Source organism: Calypte anna, chromosome W (assembly GCF_003957555.1).
Source record: "Calypte anna isolate BGI_N300 chromosome W, bCalAnn1_v1.p, whole genome shotgun sequence".
Classification (NCBI taxonomy): Eukaryota; Metazoa; Chordata; class Aves; order Apodiformes; family Trochilidae; genus Calypte; species Calypte anna.
In genome coordinates, this window is record NC_044276.1 from 21,283,113 (window position 1) to 21,307,848 (window position 24,736).

Consider the following 24,736-nt stretch of genomic DNA (forward strand, 5'->3'; position numbering starts at 1 on the left):
CGTTTGTGTCAGATCAGTTAGTAGTCTCTTGGCTCTCATCCTTTCCACCCATAAAAAAAAGAATGCACAAAACAGTGTAAATATAAAATCTTCCTTATACTCTCCAGGTTTCTCATAGCTGGCGGTTCAAGGACTCTTGAGGTGGAGGTTGCATCTGTAGCTTAACTACCACTGCAATTATCCCCTGCAAATTTCTGATCACACTTTAAACTAACTTGTGGTGGTGGGTTATACATGGCTATGTGCCAAACTCCCACCCACCTGCTTACTCCCCTCCTCAGTGAGGCAGGGGGAGAAAATAGGATGAAAAAGCTCATGGGTCAAGATAAAGATGGGGAGATTGCTTACCAGATACTGTCCCAAGCAAAACAGGCTTGATTTGGAGAAAAGTAATTTATTGCCAAATAAAATAGATTCAGGTGGTAAGAAACAGGAAAACATTAAAGCACCTTTCTGCCCCCCTTTGCCATGCTCAACTTTACTCCTTCACTCCAGACTCTTCTACCACTCACCACCCCCAGAGTGGTGCAGGGGAAATTGGGTAAGGGAGATTACAGTTCATATATAACGGTTGCTCTCTGCTGCTCCTTCCCTTGTATTCTTACTTCTCCCCTGCTCTGGCATGGGTTCTCTACAGGCCACAGTTCCTGTCAAGAAAATCAACTCCAGCATGGGCTCTTCCAGAGGAGACAGTCCTGTCAGGAAAACTGCTTTGGCATGGGTTCTTCATGGGCCACAGTTCCTTCAGGAAATATCTAACTGCTCCACCATGGGTCCTACACAGGCTGCAGTGTGGATATCTGCTCTGGCCCCATGGAATACCTTCTTATACCTTCTTTTCTGAACTGAGTGTTCTCTCTGCTGTTTCACACTTACACACACACACACACATTTTTTACCCCTCCTTCTCTGCCTTTACAGAGGTGTTTTTGCCTTTTCTAAAATATGTTTCCACAAAGGTGCCACCAAATTCACTGATGGGTTTAACTTTGGCCTGCAGTGGGGCCATTACCAAGCAGATGTGTCTGCTGCAGGGCAGCTCCTGACTTCTTCTCATCAAGGCTACCCGCACAGGTGTCATTGTGTGTGTATATGTGTGTCCACATGTACCAAATACACTTGCAATCTTAAGAAAATTATTTCAAAAATGAACGATGGCTTTTAAAGGAGTACAGAAAGTACTTTAAAACTTCTGTCTGTAGTAATGGGCCTCATAGACTGAATACTGAGGAAAAATAGTTGATAACAATTCTCTGATCATATGATCCCCTGTTAGTGACAGTCTGTATTAAGATCAAAATTCTAATTTGGGCCCTATTTTTAATAACTTTTCTACATGTCACTATGAAATACAGAACTTGTACTAACCATTGCAGTTGTTCTTCATTTGTACTATTTTATAAATTTCTTTTAACTTTCCATGATCTGGTTCTTCTCCTAAAACTCTTTCTCGGAACAAGATTTTACTTAGCAGCTTAATGCCTTCAAGATAAATACTCGGTCACTAAGGCGAACAGTACCAATGCTGGCATGATGCACAGTAGAACTTTGAACCGTGGTGTGCAGGGGGGGTCCTGAATTCAAGAAGCCTCAGGGGGAGTGGAGAGAGCAGCCAGGAGGCCACGGCTCATGCAACAGTTGCTGACAAGACCTGAGTGGGGCCAGGAGCAACTGAGGCCAAACCCATCACCCCCCCCTCCTCAGGAAGCAAGTGGCTCTGCTCATGGCTCTGTGATTTTTGCAAGGAAACCGTATATTTAGGGAAGTTCAAGTGTATGAGTCACATAATTTGCAACGTGCTAGCGGATTAATCTCATACCTTCATTGTGCTTGGCCAGCTGAGGTGTCTGCTTTGCTTTGCAACTGTTTTTGGTTATCTAACGATAAGATAAAGGCAATTCAATCAAATGTGAAATATTTTCTAAAAGTAATTGTTACAATCCGAGCTATTATTTTATATTTTGATTGTGAGGAAAAATCAGCCACTACTCATAGACGTCACACGAATTTACAAAAATAACAGGCTTTATGTTTTAAGCAAATTACAAAAATTTATTTCAGGGAAAGGAGACAATAACACCACCTTTAAAAGGAAAAAACAAGTTTAAAAGAGGAGAGATTTTACCTAAATTAGTCACTCTGAGGAGAGAGTTTTTAAGAAAAGAAAAGGAAAGAAAAAACAGGAGAGCAATTAAGTTTTATCACTGTCCGCTGGCCCTGGTCTCTGGCTGGGGGGGGCGGTGGTGTAGGGCCCACCGTTCCTCCTTGGCTGCTGTTCTCCACTTTTTATTCCTCTGCTGGTGCTGTCCCATAGCTGAAGCCAAAGTGGTGAGAGAAGGGGAGGGGAAGAGAGCCAGCGTCTTCTTTCCTCTTTGAGTTTTTATACAGCAAAAAGGGATTCTGTCTTTTCATAAATCACTGGCACACAGACTTGCCAGAGATGTCACAAAGATTTGCCATCCCACAAAATTCTCTTTTAATTATTGTAATCCTTCAGTGCTTGTTACCTTGCTAAATTTATTGTCTTTGTCTTGACAGCGTACCAGAAGATGACCTAATTAGCGGTCTTATCTTTAGGTGCCTGTCAGGCATGATACAAAACAGAAGCTGGTTAAGTTTGGGGTAAAAATCTGTTAATTGAGAATATATTTGTATTTTTAAAACAGTAGAAAAAATACTGATTCGAGAGACATATTTTATATTTTCAAAGTGTTTACATCAGTAATGTTAAGAAAAAGAAATTAACATTACTTTAAAAAACTGTGCTTTAAATTTTTAAAGAATGTGACCTGAAACAAGCTGTTTATAATATGTTTGACTGAGTTGCCTTTATCTTGTCATTAATTTTTTGTGTTACAAATTGTGTGATTCATACACCTGAACTCTCCTATATATTCAGGATTTCCTTGCAAAAATGACAGCGATCTGAGCAGAGTTGCATGCTTCCCGAGGTCCTGGTCATGGTGCTTACATGGTGAGCAACCTGCTGCTTGCCAACCACTTGTTCCAGTGGTGAGTTGGCAGTGTAAAAGTGTCTGGTGGCCAATTGACAATATCCAAGACCCAATGGGGTGCCCCTGTATGTTAGGGAGTGTTTTGACTGTCTAGAGCTTTATGATGGTGACTAAAGGGTTGAGTGTTTTGGGGTAAGAATCAGGGGTAAGGCCAACAAGGCAGATATCCTGTTGGGAGTCTGTCCAACTAGGATGGAGAAACAGATGAAATACTGTATTAGCAGCTGGTAGAAGTCTCACATTCGCTAGCCCTTGTTCTTGTGGGGGATTTCACCTTAACAGATATCTGCTGGAAATATAATAAAGCAGAGAGGAAACAGTCTTGGAGGTTCCTGGAGGTGTGGAAGATAACTTCCTGACACACATAGTGAGTGAGCCAACTAAGGAAGGTGCCCCACTGGACCTGCTCTTTGCGAACAAAAAAGGACTTGTGGGTGATGTTGTGATTGGAGGCCATCTCAGACCCAGCAATCATGAAATCATAGTTTTTCAATTCTTGGAGAATTAAGGAGGGTGGTTAGTAGAGCTGACAACTTGGACTTCCAGGGGGCATACTTTGGCCTGTTTAGGAGACTGGTTGACAAGGGTCCCTTGGGAGGCAGTCCTGAAGGGCAAAGGAGTCCAGAAAGGTTGGACGTCCTTCAAGAAGGAAATCTTAAAAACAAAGGAGGAGGCCATCCCTATGTGCCAAAAGATGAGCTGGTGGTGAAGAAGACTGGTTTGGCTGAACAGAGAACTCTGGTAATTCAGGGGAAAAAAAAAGGAGAGTTTATGGTCTTTGGAAGAAGGGGTAGGCAACTTGGGGGCTACCTGGACGTCATAAGGCTCTGCCAGGATAATATTAGAAGGGCCAATGCCCAAGTAAAACTTGACTACTGGTATACAAGATAGTAAAAAATGTTTCTATAAATTAGCCTTCCTTCTGTTGTTAATGAGAATCTCCATCCTTTTTTGAATGTGGGCAGAAGAAGAGTGACAAAGGATGAGGAAAAAGATGAGGTACTTTCTGTTTTCTTTGACTCAGTCTTTAATAGTAAGACCAGTTCTTCTCAGGGTACCCAGACCTTGAGCTGTTAGACCGGACAGGGAGCAGAACAAAATCCCCATGATCCAAGAGGAAATGGTTAGTGACCTGCTGCACCACTGTCCTGGTTCAGGCCAGGACAGAAATAATTTTATTTCTTGTAATTTTACTTTCAGTTAAGTCTCTTCTAAGTAGCTGCACTTGCTGAAATTAATTGCGTTTCTCAGTCAGTGTCTACTTGTAGGTCTGATAATGCTCAGTGTTTATAGTTACAGCTAGAGAATGTTATGCCAAACCAAGGCCACTGCTTGGTTCTGAGAAACATCTTATGCTCCAGAAAGAGAGAGGGTGTAAAGGGGTCACAGCTGCAACCCTCCTTTAGGGAGGAACAGACAAGACAGGTGACCAAAATTGACCAAATGGAGTATTCCATCCCATACGCATCATACTTGGTATAAATCTGACAGATCTCAAGGGTCAAGTTCTTCGTCCATGGTCGGCATCCTGGGGGGATTCTGTCCATTTGTCTTCCTTTGAGCCCTATCTGTGCCCTCCTGAATCCATGTGTTCCTGCCTCCAGCTCCCATCTGCTGCTGAATCCAAGAGCCGAGCCTAGGACTTTTCCAGGGCCTGCCCTGCAGCCTCAGTGATGACATGAGCGTTACTGGGGGAAAGGGAGGAGAAACATGATATTGCTTTTGTACATATTTGTATATATTTAATCTTTTTTTCATAATTACTGTTTCATTAGAGCTGTTTAGTTCAATTTCCAATCCATAAGTCTCTCTCCCTTATTGTCTCTCATTCTTCCTCAATAGGGGAAGGGAGGGGGATTAATAGCATCTGTCATTTATTTAATTGCCAGCCCAGGGTTAAACTGTGACAACCGCTTTGGCATACACAAGGATGGAATACACCCAGTGGTACTGAGGGAGCTGGTGGAAGTGCTTACCAAGCCACTTTCAATCAGTTACCAGCAATCCTGGCTAACTGGGAAGGTCCCAGTTGACTGGAGGTTAGCAAATGGAATGTTCATCTACAAGAAGGGCCAGAAGGAGGATCTGGGGAACTACAGCCCTGTCAGTCTGACTTAGGTGCTGGGGAAGGTTATGGAGCCATTATGCAGCATGTGCAGGACACACAGGTCATCAGGCCCAGCCAGCATGGGTTTATGAAAGGGAGGTCCTGCTTGACTAACCTGGTCTTCTATGACACGGTGATCCACTTAGTGGATGAGGGAAAGGCTGTGGATGTTGTCTACCTGGACCTTAGCAAAACTTTTAACACCATGTCTCACAGCATGCTCCTGGAGAAACTGGCTGCTCATGTCTTGGGTGTCTCTTTGCTAGCTGAATGGACAGGCCTAAAGATTTGTCATGAATGGAGTTAAATCCAGTTGGCAGCCAGTCACAAATGGTGTTCCCCAGTGCTTGGTACTGGGGCCAGTCTGTTTAATATCTTCATCAATAACCTGGATGAGTCGATCAAGTGCACCCTCAGCAAGTTTGCAGATGACACTAAATGGGAAGAGATTATTGATCTGCTTCAAGGCAGGAAAGCTCTACAGAGGGACTTGAACAGGCTGGATCAATCGGCCAATTGTATGAGGTTCCATAAGGCTAAGTGCTGAGTCCTGCACTTGGGTCTCAACAACCTCATTGATCTTTGAGACCTGATTTAGGGTTTTAACAAGCAAGTTTTACTTTTCATGTTCAGTGTAGCAATGGCTAAAATAGTTCTTTTGACTTAAGCAAACTAGTTATTGAAACTACTGTTGTGAAAGCAACTTTATAAAAAATGTTGAAAGTGTTCCACTACTTTTCAGTGTGGGTTTTTTTCTTCTTTTCCCAGTACAACACAAAATGCTTTATACCCTAATTTGAATAAGGTGCATTAAGCTGTACACAACATAGTTTAATGTATCTTTATTAATATATAATAATATATTGCCTTCTTAAAGCATACAGCTCTTGTTCTCAGTATCATTTTGAATATGTACTTGTTTCATGTTATGTTTGTATCTGTGTACAGAAAGCATAGAAACAATGTTGGACCAAGCAAACTTGTTTCTCAGCCACGAAGAAACATTGTTGGCTGCAGAATACAGCACGGCTGGAAAGAAGGGAGTGGACCTGTAACACAATGGAAGGGCACAGTTCTTGATCAAGTTCCTGTAAATCCCTCTCTGTATCTTATAAAATATGATGGATTTGATTGTGTGTATGGACTCGAACTACACAAAGATGAAAGAGTTTCAGCACTTGAAGTTCTTCCAGACAGAGTTGGTAAGAGGTTTTTTCCTATATGCACGTGTTGTTGGAACATTTACATTTTATTAAAATACTTTCCATCACATTGCAGATAATCTAAATGCTCTGTGTAATTTTTCTTGATTTCACAAAGATTTTATGATGCCAGAAAGCATAGTGCTGTCTTTTGTCTTTAAATGGTATGCACTAAATTCTGTATTTTTTCTTGTTTAGAATCTTATCCCCTAACAAGCTTATGTACATGTAACATTGATATTTCTATTAAAATTTATACTGAGACAGTTGAAAAATATCCTGGCTATGTTGCCTTGTGTGTGTTTGATAGTAATTATGTATTTGATTGGGTTGGTTTTTTTCATTTGCTTTCTCTAGATATTAGTAAAAACAGAGGGAAAAAAAGCATTTTCTTAGTGAAATAACTTGACTAGTGACAAGGCTTTATTGGTTTTCATAATTAGCACTGCATTGTTAAACTACTTTTCCAAACTGTAAAGTTCAAATTTTACCCTAGTAATTACTTCTTTCTGGATGCAATAAGTTCTTGTTTTTCCTAACTTCAAAGAGATCAGTAGCAGTCTCTAGAATTGGGTTAGGGAAAACCAAATTAGGCACCTCCATGAATAACTTCATACAACTCCTCTGTGATTTAACCTCTCTTCCTCCCCCGACTTACAAACTCCATTCTTTGCTTTGACCTATATTGATTTCCCTTTACCTTGCATTATGATAATTTGATTAATTGGGGGGGAGTTACAGTGATGGAAAATGTTGATAAGAGTGTTAACATGTTAAAATAATTATTCAGGTTCTGCAGTTCTTTGGTCTTCATCTGTCTGGAATGGACAATATTTGTTTTTTACGTGAATTGACTAACTTTGAAATGAACTTATTCATGATTCTGGATAAAGATTATTTTTTACAAAGACTTATTTTTGTACATTTGAATGGACATATTTATGAACTGCTACCATTTCAGCTTCATCTCGAATTAGCGATGCTCACCTGGCAGACACAATGATTGGCAAAGCTGTGGAACATATGTTTGAGACAGAGGATGGCTCAAAAGATGAATGGAGGGGGATGGTCTTGGCTCGAGCTCCTATTATGAACACATGGTTTTATATTACCTACGAGAAAGATCCTGTCTTGTACATGTACCAACTCTTAGATGACTATAAAGAAGGTGACCTTCGCATTATGCCTGATTCCAGTAAGTAGGCTAGTTACTTTTTTATTTTGGAAAGCAGCATCTCTTGTTGTATTATTGTTTGGCTTATGGTTTATATATGGAAAAGAGAGTTGACGAACAATAATCTTTTTAAAATAAAAACTAACAAAGGCTACAGTACGACAGAAAATACATCTGTATTACATGACTTCTGAAATATTTTACTTGAAATCATTGGTGAAATATGCAATAAATACCAGAAAATCCTTTTCCATAATCATTCCTAATTCTGCTAAAATATATATATACCATACATATTATATATATTATATATATATATATATATATTATATTTATTATTTATTTATATGGAATATCATATGTATTATATGTAATATATATATTCTGATAAAAATATACATTGTGGAAGAGATTGCACTTAGATATTTTTTTTTTTAAGAGAAACTGACAGACTCAAAGCCTTCCACTGTTATTTTGTTTTAGAATTGTCACAAACCAAGTGCCATCTAAACGAGCTATATTTCTGAAGCAGTTCTTATAAGAATAGTGCTTTGGGGATAACTAAAATAATAAGATTAATCAAGTTTGGGTAGACATCTTCAATTTGGAAAGCTTTTGAATAGTTTATTGAAGGGAAGAAGCATTAATCTTTTGAAAGCTCATTTTCACTCATAAGTTTAAACTCATAAACAGGAAAACATTTTCAATAGGTTAGGAGGGATATTTTGTCTTCCTTTCTTGAAGTGAAAGTTATGGAGTTTTTTTTCTATAAATATAGAATGATTTTCACTGAATCAATATTGTTCAAGAGATTTGGATAGCTAGTTTAAAAAAAAAACTTTGTTAAGAATATTGTACTCTCATTTTTCTTCTGTATCTCAAAAGCACTTCTCTGACAGAAAGGCGGCAATTTTTATTTTAAAGTAAATGATTAATTAGATAACTAATGTTTGACTATGTAATGCATGACATAAATATTATTTAAAATTCCTTCATTGAGTTTCTGAGGCTGTCTTCCTTCATATATAGCACTGATAACAAATAGTCTGATTGATGAGTAAATAAGTGACATATTATTTACATAACCTCTATAATAATTCTATGTTTTTAGATTTTTTTCCCAGCCTAACAAAACCCAATATATCTGTGGCTTGAAGAGAGTGAGCCACAAATGTTAATGGAAAAAGTGACCTTCCTATTCATAAAGAAACAAATAAAGCAGACTTTTTCAGAGTTGACACCTCCAAATACCTTGCAATTCCTTTTTAATTTCTGATTTTCTTTCTTCCATCTTAGAAAAATAAGCTAAAAAGCTTATTCTTTCCATATTTAAGAATTAAGTTTTTAATGCGCTCTTTTTTCCTATCTACTACTTATATCTATTTCTAAGACGCTCTGAACTATGAGTTATTTTCCCTGAATCTTTTATAGGAACATGAATTGCGTCCTTAAGGATACTTCTGGGTAGATTTTGCTAGAAAAGCAAATAGTTAGACTTCTCAGCAGTATCCATTCTAGTGTTAAATAAAAAGCTCTTTTTAACATAATAATTGATTAAGGTGGTTACACTTAGCTTGGAAGATGTGGTTTTGTTGCAATAGCATGTTTGTATTGACATCTTGGATAAAGCATGTGGGCAGAGGGAGTTCTAGCACACCTGTCTTTCTGTTAGAGACTCAGTGCCTTGTTATGCTGAGGGCTTAAATTCAACTATCTACAAACATGTTCTGTAACTGTTGTGTAAACTTTCATGTCAAAAACTTACTAAGTGATTGAAGTCCTATTTTTTACTTCAGAAAACTGAAGATGGTATTACCTAAAAAAATTACAATTTTGTGACTATACCTTCTAGAAGCATGGCACTAGTTAGGTGCTTCTCTGAACAAGACAGCACCTAATGTTTTAGGCATACTCTACGTTTAAAACTTGTGATTATTTCTTGACTTTTAAAGAAGGCTCTGAAGTTTTGTATATTGGAAAAAATCCATGAATATCTACCAAAGCACATTTTATTTTCATATTACAGATGATTCACCTCCTGCAGAACGGGAACCAGGTGAAGTTGTGGACAGCCTGGTAGGCAAGCAAGTGGAATATGCCAAAGAAGATGGCTCAAAACGGACTGGCATGGTCATTCATCAAGTTGAAGCCAAACCATCTGTCTATTTCATCAAGTTTGATGATGATTTCCATATTTATGTCTATGATTTGGTGAAGACATCCTAGACATCATCATGAACTTATGCCAAATTTGTGGAACTATTAAATGTAAAATTTGTAGACACAAAGACTTGACTGTTTTTCAGGTAAATGAAAGCTTAAATGTCCCTGCTAATCCACAATCTCTTGCCAGCAAAACTGTTTTGTTCTGATTAATACAAATTTATCTGAATGTGACGTTTTGCATAAGAGAACTTTTCTTGAAGGAAGTTGATACATTTGGGTGGGAAGGAGTTAAAAACAAAGAACATCTACATGTGTGTGAAGTCAATCTAGTATTGCAATCTATTTTTTTCATAGACTAATTTTTTTTTCAGCCTTGCTCTCAGTTGTTCAACTGCCACATGCAAGTGTAGTTTGCTATTTTCGATGTTTTCTTTTGTAACATTAAATTTAATTTCTTGGCTATTGGCAGTCCTTGTTTTTTGGTTGGGACAGAGGTTACTCTTTAAAAGTTTTAAACAGTTTGTGCAGCAGTAAGGAGTGCCTAACCCAAGTAACATCAATCTACTGTGTTTTTACACTTTATTTCAAATTAAGCTTTTTAAGAACTTGCAGTACATGGAAATACTTGTGCATTTTTACTAGTCACAGGGCAGTGTTTGACTTATGCACCTTTCAGTGAAAAGGCTTTAAACTATAAAATATATATTTAATCTGTATAAACAGTTAATTAGAAAATGCAGGTTAAGGCCCTGTGTTTGCAAGTTATAGGAATCAGTAAAATACATACAACAAATCTGCCTTTAATCCTAAATGTTGTACTCTTTTGTTATACACATTTCTTAGCAGAACCCAAGTGCTTGGTGCCACAAGTTTAATAGTATATATGCTACTTAAGACTTTAGATTACACATTGGCAATCAGCAGTCTCCTACTGAACATCAGAACCTAGCAACCCAGATGTTTGTGTGTTGATATAGAAACATAATAGTTAATCTTTTACATAGTAAATACAATCTTATGGGAGTGGGGGAGTCCTTTTACACTAAAGACCTCCTTTAGAGAAGGAGAAGTATTTGTTGCCTTCTGCTCAGTCTGATGCATTCCTTTGATTTGAGCTATTGTTTTTAACCATTTTGGGTCAAGAAGGAATCTTCTCAATGTATTCTTTTTCTGGCTTTTCCACATAAGGAGTGTCCAGATAAATCTACAGTTTAAACTTGTTTTTGACTTTTCTGGTATCCTTGCTTTGAGGTATGCTGTTAACATGAATTTCTTTCTGTGAACACTAGAGTTGTGCATGCCAGTGGTGTACTATCTAATGGGAGCTATAGACAGTCTCAGTGGTTCAGTCATCTACATGAGATTGTGGACATAAATAGCAGCCCACAACAGTGGAATCCTTTCACAGTTTTAATCTTGCAAAAGTTGTAAATCATTATTAGGGTATTTGTTGTTTTTTTAAGTGTAGCAACTTTTTAAAGTATCAGAATTGTAACAAGGAACAGCACAGTAACAAAATTGTTATGTTAAAGCAGAGCTCTCTACAGGATTCCAAGTACTGCTTCACAGAAATACAGTATGTGAAGAATGAATACAGTCAACACTATTGATAGGAAGAAGTAATATATAGATATCCAACCTTATGCTGTTAGTGGAAGGATGCAGGAGAGGTACTGTTAATCAGAGTTCAGAGATCTGACCTCTATTGTGGGTATTCTTGATATCAAAGACTCAGTGGTTGAAGCCCCTTTCTGTCCTTTTTTTTTTTTTTTTTTTTTTTTTGCCTGATTTCATTTTTTTGCCTTAAGGCTAGTGCCTCATTATGCTGTTAAATGGTAATACTGTATAAATATAGTGTCTTAATTCTTTGTTCCTTGCTACAATATTGCATTATGTCCTGTATTTCATCATGGGCAACCAAAGGCTTGCTATTGTCTTTCAGTTCACAGCTCCTCAAACCAGTCTTTTAAGCACTAAGTAAGTCAATAAATTTTCATTGTGGTTTGAACAAAATGAGCAGATTTGCAACAGTGCTTTCATGCTGCAGATCTGTTATGTGCTTTCTATTGACTCTTAAGAGTCCTACACATAAATTTCAAAGCTGAGCCTGGCTCTATGAGCCCAAGCTGATATTTGTGGTACAAGAATGAGTGTATTGATTGCACACAAAATTCATTAATAACTTAGTACAATGAATTTTGGGCTTTACATCTAAGGAATACAAGTTTTGTTTTGAAATAATTGAGGTTTAGGTCTACTGGAACATTTTTAGTATTAGTCTTGCATTTGTGAGTTTTATGCAAGCCACTCTAATACACCACATATTTTGCTAATTAGAATATAATCTATACACTGTCAAATGTTATGATTTTTTTAGATGTCCCCATTGTCTGTTGCATGGGGTGGGTTTTTTTCTCATCTTTTTTCTTAATATTTGGGGGGGAGGTGTTTTGTGATTTGTAGTTGGTTTTATTAACAGCTTAAACCACCTTTTTGAGACTAATTCCACTCCTTGCCATCTGCTTTGGGCTTTGTTTAGGCTAATGTTTCAGATCTGCATACAGTGCTTGCATTACCCTAGAAACTACATGTTGATCCCTTGTTCTAGGGGTTCAACATTACTTTCCAAATTTATCATACGGCTTGTGATGGCACAAGCCATGGATCTTTGTATAAAAGTTACTGGCCTCTCTCATTTACCTGCTGTAGTATTGTTGTATATTGTGTGTGTGCATGATGTCAGGCTGCCATGTAAAACTTTTTAAAAGGGAAAAAAAACCCTTAAATGCAGACCATCCTTTTTTGCATGCTTAGAATGCATGGTAGAATGTTCAATGTAACAAACTGAAGTTGCATGTTATAATGTTTAGGTTTGGGTTTTGTTCTGTTTTTATTTTTAGTTAATTTTTTTGTGAATTTGCTTATTGTGCTGTTTGAATGGTTGTTAGTAGGATTAAATGCATTGGTGAGGTGATCTTAGTGCCAATGGAAGGTAATTTTCCAGTTGTATGTGTCATACAGGATTTGAAGGGACCATGTATTCTGTTCAAAAACAAATAAAATCTCAATCAGTAAAACACTATTTTTTTTTCTTTTCAGTGCCAAACCTTAAACTAAGTTGGACTACATAAAGACTAAAGTACTTTGGGAAAAATCCTATTTATTGCAATTGGTATAAGCCTTCTTTAAATTAATTAAGCCTTCTTTAAATTAATTTTTAAATGTAGGCTTTACATTCTGATAGAATAGATTACAGTTGCATCAGGGAAGAAGAATTATGGTAAAAGCAGTTTCTGGTTCCTTGAAAATGCTGTGCTTTTTGTATTTTACATCATTAGTGCAATTTGGATGGTTCTTGGTATGTGTTCAAAAGCCTTTGTGTTCACATTTTAAAATTAGGTAATGAATTCATCTTTAGAGTTATGTTTCATTATTTTTATTTTATTTCTCCTCATTTAGAAGTATGAACACTTTAAATCTGTCACTTAATTCTGTAAGTAATTTTTATAATTATGATGTAACTCTATCCTTAAAACATTTAAAATAAATCCTTTATGTGCAACTCATGACTGTAAATTTTATTCTCATGAGCAAAAGGTAGTGATGTGACTTCAGACTGTGAAGAAGCAGTTTCTTCAGTATTTTAATGACAAAGGAGTTAGCTTTTTTTAAGTTGAGCCATGTACTATGGTGTAATACTTTCCCCTATGAAATAAGTTTGCTTGCTAAGTCAAATCTTTTTTTTTTTTTTTTTTTTTTTTTTTGCCAAACATAAATGTCGATAAGATGATATTTGACTGAGATAAAGCATAATGATAAAACTGTATTTCCAGAATATAGTAGTTCTCAGTAGTATTTTCCAGAACAACAGTAGTTCAGCAGCAGGGAACAGTAGAAGTGTTTCTCAGTGTTTATCTGACACATATGTCTGCTTTGAATTAATATACTTAAATAAAATTTGAGTTTTATTTTACTCACTAAATTAAAAATAAAGTAGAATTTATCCAAACCGAGAGGTGATGATCAGTGAAGAGAATAATACCGCAGTCCTGTGAATTTCCTTAAGACACGAGTTCTTCATACTAATGCAAGAACACTTAATAATTTTATGTCATTAAAAGTAAATTAGCAAGACTGACTTTGAATATTGAAATTGTGATACTTTCCTTAATCTTATAGAATCACAGAATTGTCAGGGTTAGAAGGGACCTTGAAAATCATCTAGGTCCAACCCCCCTACCATAGGCAGGGATACCTCCCTCTAAATCAGGTTGCTCAGAGCTTCATCCAGCCTGGCCTTAAAAATTTCCAGGGATGGGGCTTCCACCACCTCCCTGGGCGACCTGTTCCAGTGTCTCACCACTCTCATGGTGAAGAACTTTTTCCTAACATCAAATCTGAATCTACCTAATGCAAGTTTTAAGCCATTTCCCCCTAGTCCTGCCACTGCCTGAGATCCTAAAGAGTCCCTCACCAGCTTTCTCGTAGGCCCCTTTAAGATACTGGAAGGCCACAATAAGGTCTCCTCAGAGCCTTCTCTTCTCCAGACTGAATAACCCCAACTCTCTCAGTCTGTCTTCATAGGAGAGGTGCTCCAGCCCTCTGATAATCCTTGTGGCCCTTCTCTGGACACGCTCCAGCATGTCCATGTCTTTCCTGTAATAGGAGCTCCAGAAATGGATGCAGTACTCCAGGTGGTGTCTCATGAAAGCAGAGTAGAGGGGGAGAATCTCTTCCCTCAACCTGCTGGCCATGCTTCTCTTGATGCAGCCAAGGATCCAGTTAGCTTTCTGGGCTGAAAGTATACACTGATGTCTCATGTTGAACTTGTCATCCACCAGCACTCCCAAGTCCTTCTCCTCAGGGCTGCTCTCAAGCCAGTCACTGCCCAGCCTATATCGGTGCTTGGGATTGCCTCGACCCAGATGCAGCACCTTGCACTTGGTCTTGTTGAACTTCATGAGGTTGGCATGGGCCCTCCTCTCTAGCCTGTCAAGGTCCCTCTGGATGGCATCCCTTCCCTCAAGTGTGTCAGCCACACTACACAGCTTAGCGTCGTTGGCAAACTTGCTGAGAGTGCACTCAATGTCACTGTCCATGTCGCTGACAAAGATGTTAAACAAGACTGGTCCCAATACTGATCCTTGAGGGACTCGACACTATCTTCCACTTGGACATGGACCCACTGACAGCCATCAAGCCATTTCTTAATCCACAGAGTTGTCCATCCATTGAACCTATGTTTTACCAGCTTGGAGACCAGGATGTCATGTGGGACTGTGTCGAAGCCTTTGCTTGGGTCTAGATAAATGTGTGCCTCCAGGAGGCAAAAAGTGCCTCCAGGAGGATCTGCTCCATGATCTTACCAGGCACAGAGGTGAGACTGACTCACTTGTAATTCTCTGGTTCATCCTTCTTTCCCTTTTTGAAAATGGGGGTTATGTTTCCCATTTTCCAGTATGCGGGGACTTCACCAGACTGCCATGACTTCTGGAATATAATAGACAGCAGTTTAGCAACAACATCTGCCAGTTCCCTCAGTACCCATGGATGTATCCCATCAGGTCCCATGGACTTGTACACTTTCAGGTTCTTTACATGGTCACAAACCTGATCTTCACTTACAATTGGCAGTTTTTCCTTCTAACCCTTGCCATTGTCATCTGTGACTTCAGGAGTGTGGCTGGTGCCCTTGCCAGTGAAGCCTGAGGTAAAGAAGTCATTGAGAACCTCAGCCTTCTCTATATCACTTGTCACTAGCTCACCTGTTTGTTTTCTGAGGGGGCCCACACCTTCCCTAGTCTTCTTTTTGCTTTTAATATACCTATAGAAATGTTTGATATTCCCCTTGATCTCCCTGGCTAGATTTATTTCTAACTGACCTTTGGCTTTTCTAACTAGGTCTCTTGCTGCTCGGACAGCTTCCTTATATGCCCTCCATTCTAGTTGTCCTTTCTTCCATTCCTTGTAGAGTTTATTTTTTGTGTGACAGTGTGTCCAGGAGCTCCTTGTTCATCCAGGCAGGTCTCCTAGCATTCTTTCCTGCCCTCCTCTTTATCACTATACTTTTCTCCTGGACATGGAGAAGGTGATCCTTGAATACTAATCATCTCTCCTGGTCCCCCCTTTCCTCTAGGGCTTTGTCCCATGGTACTTTGGCCAGCAGATCCCTGAAGCAATCAAAGTCTGCATGCTAAAGTCCAGGGTTGTAAGCTTGGAATACATCTTCCTAGATGCCCTGAGGATCTTAAATTCAAGTGCTTCGTGATCACTGAAGGGAAGGTTGTCCCTGAGCCTCACGTTGGTCACTAGCCCTTCCCTGTTGGTGAGAACAAGTTCCAGCATAACACATTTTCTTGTTGGTTCCTCTACCATTTGGAGGAGGAAGTTATCATCTATGCATTCCAGGAACATCCTGGATTGCTGATGTCTTGCTGTGTTGTCCTTCCAGCAGATGTCAGAGGGGTTGAAATCACCCACGAGGATCAGGGCCTGTGAACACAAAGCCTCATCTATCTGCCTATGAAGGGACACATCTGCTTGGTTCTTCTGGTTAGGCAGCCTGTAGCAGACCCCTACTATAAAATCCCCTTCCCCTACCATCCCTCTAATCTTAACCCATATGCTCTCAACCAGCTCATCATCGTTTCCCAGGTGGAGCTCCCTCAATTCCAGCTGGTTACTACAAGCTTATATCCATCTATCTCTACATTCAAGTAATGGGAATTATCCCACCAAGTTTCAGTAATAGCCACTATGTCATGGTTTTCCAGCAGCACCATGGCCCTTAATTCATCCTGTTTATTGCCCAAGCTGCATGCATTCGTGTAGAGGCACTTCAGCTGGACTGGCTGTATCACCCTCTTGTGCAAATCCGCCTTGATTCCCTTGGGGTGTCCTGATCTATCATCCCTAGCTTGCCTCTGGGCAACAAGTTGAGAGCCCTTACTAGCACTCCTTCCCTCTGCCCTTGGTGTGCTGCCCCACTGTTTGTCACAGACAAGCATGAGATTATTAACCCCTTCCCCCATCAAACCTAATTTAAAGCCCTATCAATGAACCCTTCTTCCCTTTTCCCTGATTATAGAAGGCAAAATCCCCAATATATATTTTTGGTACCAAGTTGCCAACATCCCTGGACAGCAGGAAGGACTTCACACTCAGCAAGTTCACAGATGATGCAAAACTGGGAGAAATGGCTGATACTCCAGAAGGTTGTGCTGCCATCCAAAGGGACCTCAACAGGCTGGAGAAATGGACTGAAAGAAACTTCATGAAGTTCAACAAGGGGAAATGTTAAGTCCTGCACCTAGGGAGGACCCCATGCACAAGTACATGATAGGGCCTGACCATTTGGAAAGCAGATTTGCAGAAAAGGGCAGGGGGGGGTGTCCTGGTGGACACCAAGCTGAACACGAGCTAGCAATGTGCCCTTGTGACAAAGGCAGCTGCATTACTATGTTTCCAGAAAGCTGAGGGAGGTGATCCTTACCCTTTATTCCAGTTTTAGGACCCCAGTACAAGAGAGACATGGACATACTGGAGGGAGTCCAGAAAAGGTCCATGAAGATGATTAAAGATCTGGAACATCTCTCCTATGAGGAAAGGCTGTCACTTGGCTCTATGGGGACAGAAAGGTTCTTTTGGGGATCCTTGGTAGAATGATGAAGGACCAGCACCGAGTAACATTTGTGCTTGCACTCTGTATAATGCATCAGTGTTCTGTCTAGGAATCACAGCTGCATTTTCACACAGCATTTGCCATATATGGTGTCAAAAATTGAGCAGTAAAAAGATGCTGCAAAAGAGATTGAGTAAATGATGATTTCAAACCATACTGCGTAATGGCAGCTTTGACTTCTTTTATCATTTTCCAATCTAATGCAACCCATTGACCTCCTCCTCCTGGTCCCACAATCACTGGAAAAGCCATCGGACCCATATTGGGAACCATTTCTCCTTCAACTATAGCATTTTGAATAATTCCCTTCCATCTAGTTACCGGATCCATACTCCCACCCCCCACACACTATCCCCCCACCACCCTCCCCTCCCCATGTTGGATCTGTAAGAGGTGGAGCAGCAGGTGTTAAAGGGTTAAGGGAAGTAGGAGCAGGAATAGGGAACAGATCAGGAGGTAAAAATGGATTAGTGCCCCTGGGTTGTACACAATGTTTCCCGGAGCAAAAACTAGGTTTTTTTTTTCAGGGGTATACTCATCATTGGTCTCCAGTTCTTTCAGGTTTTTTCCAGCAGTTCCCTTAGTTGCTTGTCTCTGAGTCCCAGTTCTTTCCTTGGTTGTTGCTCTATAGCAGGCACTGATGGTGTTGACAGGTGAAGTAGAGGATTAATTGATGGCAACTGTGGTCAAGAAGATAAATCAGGCACCAGAGGGGAAGAAGAAGGCAGCGGTGGCAGAGCGGCCTGGAGCTGCGGCAGGCAGGCGCAAGGGAGGGGGATCTGCATTCCAAGATTCCTCGCCTGTGTTCTCCGGCTTCTCTCCCTCCGGGTCCTTCGACGATTCTGGTGGCGGCAGTGTTTTCGGTCGCTTTTGGTTTTGCTTCTTGGTCCCATTTTTGCTTTTCATCCGAACCCCAGGCAATGTCAAATGGCACAGTTGGCTGAGCTTGAATCAGTACAGTCCCCGTGGGTGCTGGTGGGGGTATTTTAGGTGTCTCAAATAGCTGTTTAGAGGTCAAGTCCATATTTTGAGCATTCATTGGTACTGGTAGATCAGGTGTTAAGGCAGCAAACTCTGAGGCTGCTGCTCTTTCACTTTCCATCTCTTTTAAGGTTTCTCTAATCAATTTCCAGAGTGTTGCTAAGCGTCCTGCCTCCTTATCTCCATCGCTAATTTTATCCCATAGGGCTATGTAGTACCTATGGCTTCCCAAGTAGGTAACTCAAAAACAATACCCATCGAGGGGATCAAGTCTCTATCCCGTGCCCATTTCAGTAATTCATGTAAGGTCCTGCCTTCGTATGATAAACCTCTCTTAGAGAGAATACATTGGAGGAGCTTAACTACTGCCTCTTCTTCTTTAGAGAGAGTAGACCTCATCTCCTCCCCAGCCGCTCACCTTTTTCCTGGCAAGATTCTTCAATTCTGAGGTACCTCTTTCGTTCCATAGCCGGGCACCAGCTACATAGACTGCCGGGGCAGCAGTCTCCTATCGACTGGCTTCTCCGCTCCTGCCGCACCGTTCCTTCGGTCGTCTTTCTGCTACCCTCTCATTCCAGCTGTCTTCATCGCTTCTGGAAGCAACAGCGAGAGGGTCCCTGTTTGGGCGCCAAATGTAGAAAAATCCGCGGAGGCTTAAGGACAACACGTAGTCACCAATATGGTTAAAGTGAAGTCGTTTATTAACAATTCACGTTCGATTTATATAGAACCCTAGTTTTTATAACGATATCTTGCAGGTGGCTATATCTTGGTCACAAATCCTGTTCTCACAGAACTTCTGCTGGCTACCTCATTACTCTGCTATTCTACTTTTTCTGCTGCCAGCTCCCTTATCTTTTCCCATAGATCATCTTTCAGTAACCTTAAAACTGGGTCTCAAAGCCCTTAGCTTACTCTAGCTAAAGCTAAATAGTCAGGATTGCTCACATCTGTTTTCTTCCAGACAGTTTCCCAACATATAGGCAATATGATAATACAATGACTGCAGTTTTATAAGGATCCTAAAGTTTTAAAGTTAAAAAGTTGTATGTAGGGATTTGTGGTATACATGTGGAACCGAAAATATAAAATATTTCTCTTGAACCAGTTTTTCCTTTTCGTTCACCCGGCTTGTAATTACCATATGTTTACCTCAATGTATGCCTGACAGACACCTAGAAGATAAAGGTTACTTATCAGGTCACCCAAACCTAGCAGGGTTCCAGGAAACAAAGATAAGAAATGACTCATCCCAGGAAGCCTGGAGATTTGTATGTATCAGGGCCATCTTGAATGAAGTGAACCCCCTCTCTTTTTGGGGGATAAATAACCCTAGGAAAAGACGGAAAAGTGGCCTTCTTCGTGCAGACGCTTCCCCAGCTCGTCACCTCGGCTTCCAGCTACGTAAAGACAGAGCAGCAACTCGAACTGAGAAGAACCAGGAGCAGCCCCCAGCCCAAGGCCAGGCCCCGAGCATGGTGACAATCTCTCTCTTTTGTTCTCCCTTTGCTACACTAAAGACTCTTTAGTTAAGGTAATTACTTTATACAAAAGGCCTTGTTTCTAGTAACGGCTTTCCCTGTTTTTAGAAATAAACCCTTGAAACTAATTCTAAATCCAACAGTCTGGTTACTTCTTAATTCAAGCGTCGTCTCTGAGTAGTGGCTGATTTATCCGCATAATCAATATATAAAATAATAAGCGGATCGCGACAGGATTTGATACTTCTTACCCTCCAATAGCTATGGCCAGGTATCCCTTTTCCTCCTCATCAAGAGCAATCACTCGAACAGGCATCCCTGCCCCTGCTGGAAGGAGAGAGTCCAGCATGCCTTCTAGGGAAAGTGTACAGGATTCTCTCCAATCAAGAGATGGGACCAGCCTTTTATAGAATAAAGTCATTGTCTGCTGGTTTTTAACTGCTTAGCCATACCTCCAACATCTTCTGGACAGGAAAAGGGAAACAAAAGAAGAGCCAAGGAAGCCTTTTCCTTCATACAAATTCTTTCATTTATCTGTTGTTGTATGGTCTTTGTTCAGCCCAGCTGGAGCCAAACTAGACTGTTGTGTTTTTCAACAGAGGAGAGCAGCTGGTGCCACAGATAGCAACTTGGCCTTCTGTTAGTACTTCCAAGATTGTTACCAGTTCAGAGTCTGCTATGTCCTTGGCTTTCTGTGGAAACTTTCCAACTCCAGACTAAGGGCAGTGAAGCTGAAACAAAGAGTGTGAATCTGAGAGACAAAGAACAATTGAATCACAAAGGGAAACTGAGGTAGGCAGGCTGAGGCAGTGTCCTGCTACATGGGGCCTTGTCCCACTGACTGTGATGAAAAGAGAACTGACTGCAATATTCAAGCAAAAAATTTATTTGAACTTCACTTACAGGTTTAACTGCAAGGCTTGAGCAAACAATTTAGTTGAACTATACTTGCATATTTAACGCTTCAGTAATGCAGGCTTTCACAGATACAATGGAAGAATGCAGTATTACAGCTTAAAAACAAGAGCATTGTATTAGAACCTATAATGCTTCATGGAAAACACTTAGAACCTATAAAGCATGCTAAATATTACATTAGTTAATCAACCACAGTTACAAACTTATAGCATGCCAGATATTTGCTTACCCCTCAAAGTTAGTGCTGACAGTCTCAGGGTAGCAACCTTGGCCAGCATTCCGTTCAAGGGGGAAAGGTCTCCACACAGACCAGCTGTATAGCTGGAGAAGCAACTCTCTATTCCCAACCCAAATCTTAGGGGGTTTATCAACTGATTTATACGACTGTGGGCAAGACTAAGCCTACTGTTATCTTTGGGGATGTAATGGAGTTTCCCCTTATATATATTTTCTTCTATGGGGGAAGTTCATTTCCATACGCTGTTATTATTTCTCTTTTGATGATTTTGTGGTTGTCTGGGTACACAGAGTTGTCGGAGGAAGCTGGAACTAAAACCCCCAGCTGTTCTTTATCTTGCCCAGAAAACTGAACAGTGATTTGGATTGAGACTCAGGGCATATTATTTCTTGAGGGATTTCAAGGCTCGACTCAAGTTTCCATTCTTTAAAGGATGCAGCACCTTCCTGTTTGGTTTATGGCTTATCAAACAACTCAGGGCTGAGCTATCTACACAGCTCCCCATGTGCCATCTCCACAGCTCCCCATGGGCCATCTCCACCGAGTTATGGCCCCAAGGCAATCCAAAACAGGATCACTTTTAATATTTGTAAGTCTCTCTCGCTTATTCTCTATCCTTTCACAAACAGGGAGGGCTATCAATAGAGTGCATCTGTCATTCATTTAATTGCTGGCTGTCATGGTTTAACATTGGCCCTGCAATTAAATTGAATGACAGATGCTCTCTATTAATCCCCCTCCCAGATAAAGGAAGGAGAAAGAATAAAGGAGAGAGACTTATGGGTTGGAAACTAAACTACACAGCCTCAATGAAACAGTAACGATAAATAGGAAAAATTACAAAATATATAAAAATATAGAGGAAAATTGATACCACGGTCCTCCCCCCTTTCCCCCAATAACTCTCACTTCACCACCAAGGCTGTAGGGCAGCCCTGGGAAAGTCCAGGCTGGACTCATGGGGTCCGCAGCAGTAGGGACCTGGAGGTAGGAACACACAGATTCAGTCTGGCACGGATCAGGACCACAGGCAGATGAACAGATGGAATCCTCCCAGGATGCTAAAGCAAACAGGGACAGGCAAAGAAGGGGAAGCAAGAAGGGGTTTGACCCTTGTGATCCCTCAAATTTATACTGAGTATGACGTGTATGGGATGGAATTCTCTGTTTGGTCATTTTTGGCCATCTATCTTGTCTGTTCCTCCCCAAAGGAGGGTTTCAGGTGTGACCTCTTGACTCCTTTTGTCCTTCTGAAAGGCAAAATGTTCCTCAGAGCTGAGCAGTGTCCTTGGCTCTGCATACCAGTCTCTAGCAGTAACTATAAACATTGAGTGTTATCAGTCCTAGAAGCACACACTGTCTGAGAAACTTGCTGTTAATTTCAGCAAGTGCAACTACTTACAAAAGACTTAGCTGAAAGCAAAAGTACAAGACAAAAAAATCACCTTTATCCTGGGCCAAACCAGGACATTCCACCCCTTATTCCTTGCCATTTGTGTCATGCTCTGTCGCAGTGAGAGTTTGATGCAAACAGATGCGAGACGGAGACTTGTTTGATGCAAACAAATGTCCAACTTTATTGAATCAGAAGGCAATATTTATACACTAATCTAAGAGCTAATGCCACGTATACATATTGCTGATTGGTGATTTCTACATCTCGTTACACACGTTTTAACTTGATTGGCTACAAAACCTTTAGCAACAATTAACTAACAAAGCTTATCTTTCACACATTCGAGCTTCTTCGTGGATGTTGCTATCATGCCGAGTCCCTTAATCTAATCGTCTTGCTTACTCCTTAACCTTCGAGTGTTCTAACGTGCTGTTCCTTGTGGTTACAAAATATGCTTTAAGCAGCACTGTCCTTGCACACAGCCCAAAGCTTATGTTGAAATTATCAGCAATTGTTCGGTGCTGACAGTCTGAGGCTGTACTGCCTCAATTCCCCCTTCTGACTGAACAAGATAAACTCTTTTCATGACAGGATTGAGCATCCGTTGAAAACATTGGAAGATACAAGGTAGCAATGTTAGCAAAAGCAAGAAAGCAAATGTGATTGCAAATGTGCAACCCCTTCTTTAAGTGATTGTATTGCAGCATGTATAGATTGAGAGTGATCAGAAAGATTCATACAACACATTCCATTAAAATCTTCACAAATATGACCTAAAAGCTAACAATAAAAAGAGCAGTACAACAGAATAGCACAATCAACAATCAACATATAGACGAGGGATCCCTTAGTCGACATATAAACGATCACATGAATTACAACACTAACAAAACATGTTATCAATACAACACAATACTAAAAGGACATTTCACACTGCAGTGGAAGGACTTTAACAACTTTTTAGTATGAGGAAGTTCAGATGTCCACTGGCGCATAGAACCAAGGGGGTAGAGGAGGCTTATCCAACAAAAATTGGTCGGGGGGCCCCAAAAGCGTCCCCAGACCCCTCCCGGATCACAGCACGGTGGAGTCCTAGTTTCCTCCATGGTTGCCAAATTAAAACCTAAAAAGCCAAATAAAATTATTTACAGACAAAATTCCAAGCCTTTAAATAGCAAAGGCACACACACTCTTTTTTTTTTTTTTTTTTTTTTTTTTTCTTTCTTTTTTTTTTTTCTTTTTCTTTTTCATTTTTTTTTTTCTTTTTTTTTTTTTACTCTGTGTTCTCTGTACGAGGAGCAGTTCTCATTCTCCTCAGCAACTTTCAGGCCATGGTCTATAAAAAAAAACCAAACCCGGGGAAAGCAATAAAAGTTTTTTGGTGAATTTAGATACATTTTTAGAGGTATGGTGGGCTCGTTTTCTGAGCAGCAGCAGTGTGTGCGGGGGGGGGCGAGAAGCGGCTGCGGAGGCAGGAGTGGGAGTGCTCTCCGTACCAGGAGCAGCTCTTGCTCTCCACAGCAACTTCCAGCCTCCAAAAAGGAGTACTCATTCTCATAACTGTGTTTTTTGTCTTACTTCTCACCAATATATAAGAAAAACTAACAACCACCACTAGAAGATTAAAAAATGAAATGATATTGCTACTAAAATCTGGTAAAGTCACCCTGAAACAAAATGAAATGGTACAATTTCCTAAAGCAAAACTGCAAGTATAATTACCAACCAAGTTTTTTATCTCTGTATGAAACACCAGTGTACCATGCACCACAATATGCATCAATATTGAGAACTATATTGCAATTATTGAGAAGGAATTAACAGAATATTAATGAGCATTTTTGTGTCGTATGGCATCAACAATTGAGCAGTAAAAAGAATGTTGCAAATGAGATGACTCAAGCCGATTTCAAACTGTACTGCGCAATGACAACTTTGACTTCTTTTACCATTTTCCAATCTAATGCAACCCATTGACCTCCTCCTCCTGGTCCCACAATCACTGGAAAACCATCGGACTCATATTGGGAACCATTTCTCCTTCAACTATAGCATTTTGAATAATTCCCTTCCATCTAGTTACTGGATACACATTACCACCTCCCCCACTACCCTCCCCTCCCCATGCTGGATCTGGAAGAGGTGGAGCAGTGGGTGTTAAAGGGTTAAGGGAAATAGGAGCAGGAATAGGGAACGGATCAGGGGGTAAAAATGGATTAGTGCTCCCTTGTTCGGGATGTTCCCTGGAGCAAAAACTAGAGTTTTTTCAGGGGTATACTCATCCTTGGTTTCCAGTTCTGTCAGCTTCTTCAGCAGTTTCCTTAGTTGCTTGTCTCCGAGTCCCAGTTCCTTCCTTGGCTGTTGCTCTATAGCAGGCA

The 24,736-nt window shown here is 40.3% G+C and overlaps 1 protein-coding gene across 1 annotated transcript in view; it reads left to right on the plus strand.

Moving 5' to 3' along the window:
• The window catches only part of LOC103539014 (spindlin-Z), a 35,493-nt gene extending 22,273 nt beyond the window's left edge, over window positions 1–13,220 (plus strand). Inside the window, exons 3-5 of the mRNA XM_008505469.2 lie at window positions 6,070–6,323; window positions 7,285–7,518; window positions 9,524–13,220. Coding sequence (XP_008503691.1) covers window positions 6,070–6,323; window positions 7,285–7,518; window positions 9,524–9,723 — 688 coding nt within the window. The 3' untranslated portion in view covers window positions 9,724–13,220. The remainder of the gene's footprint in view (window positions 1–6,069; window positions 6,324–7,284; window positions 7,519–9,523) is intronic.
• The last annotated feature ends 11,516 nt before the right edge of the window (window positions 13,221–24,736 follow it).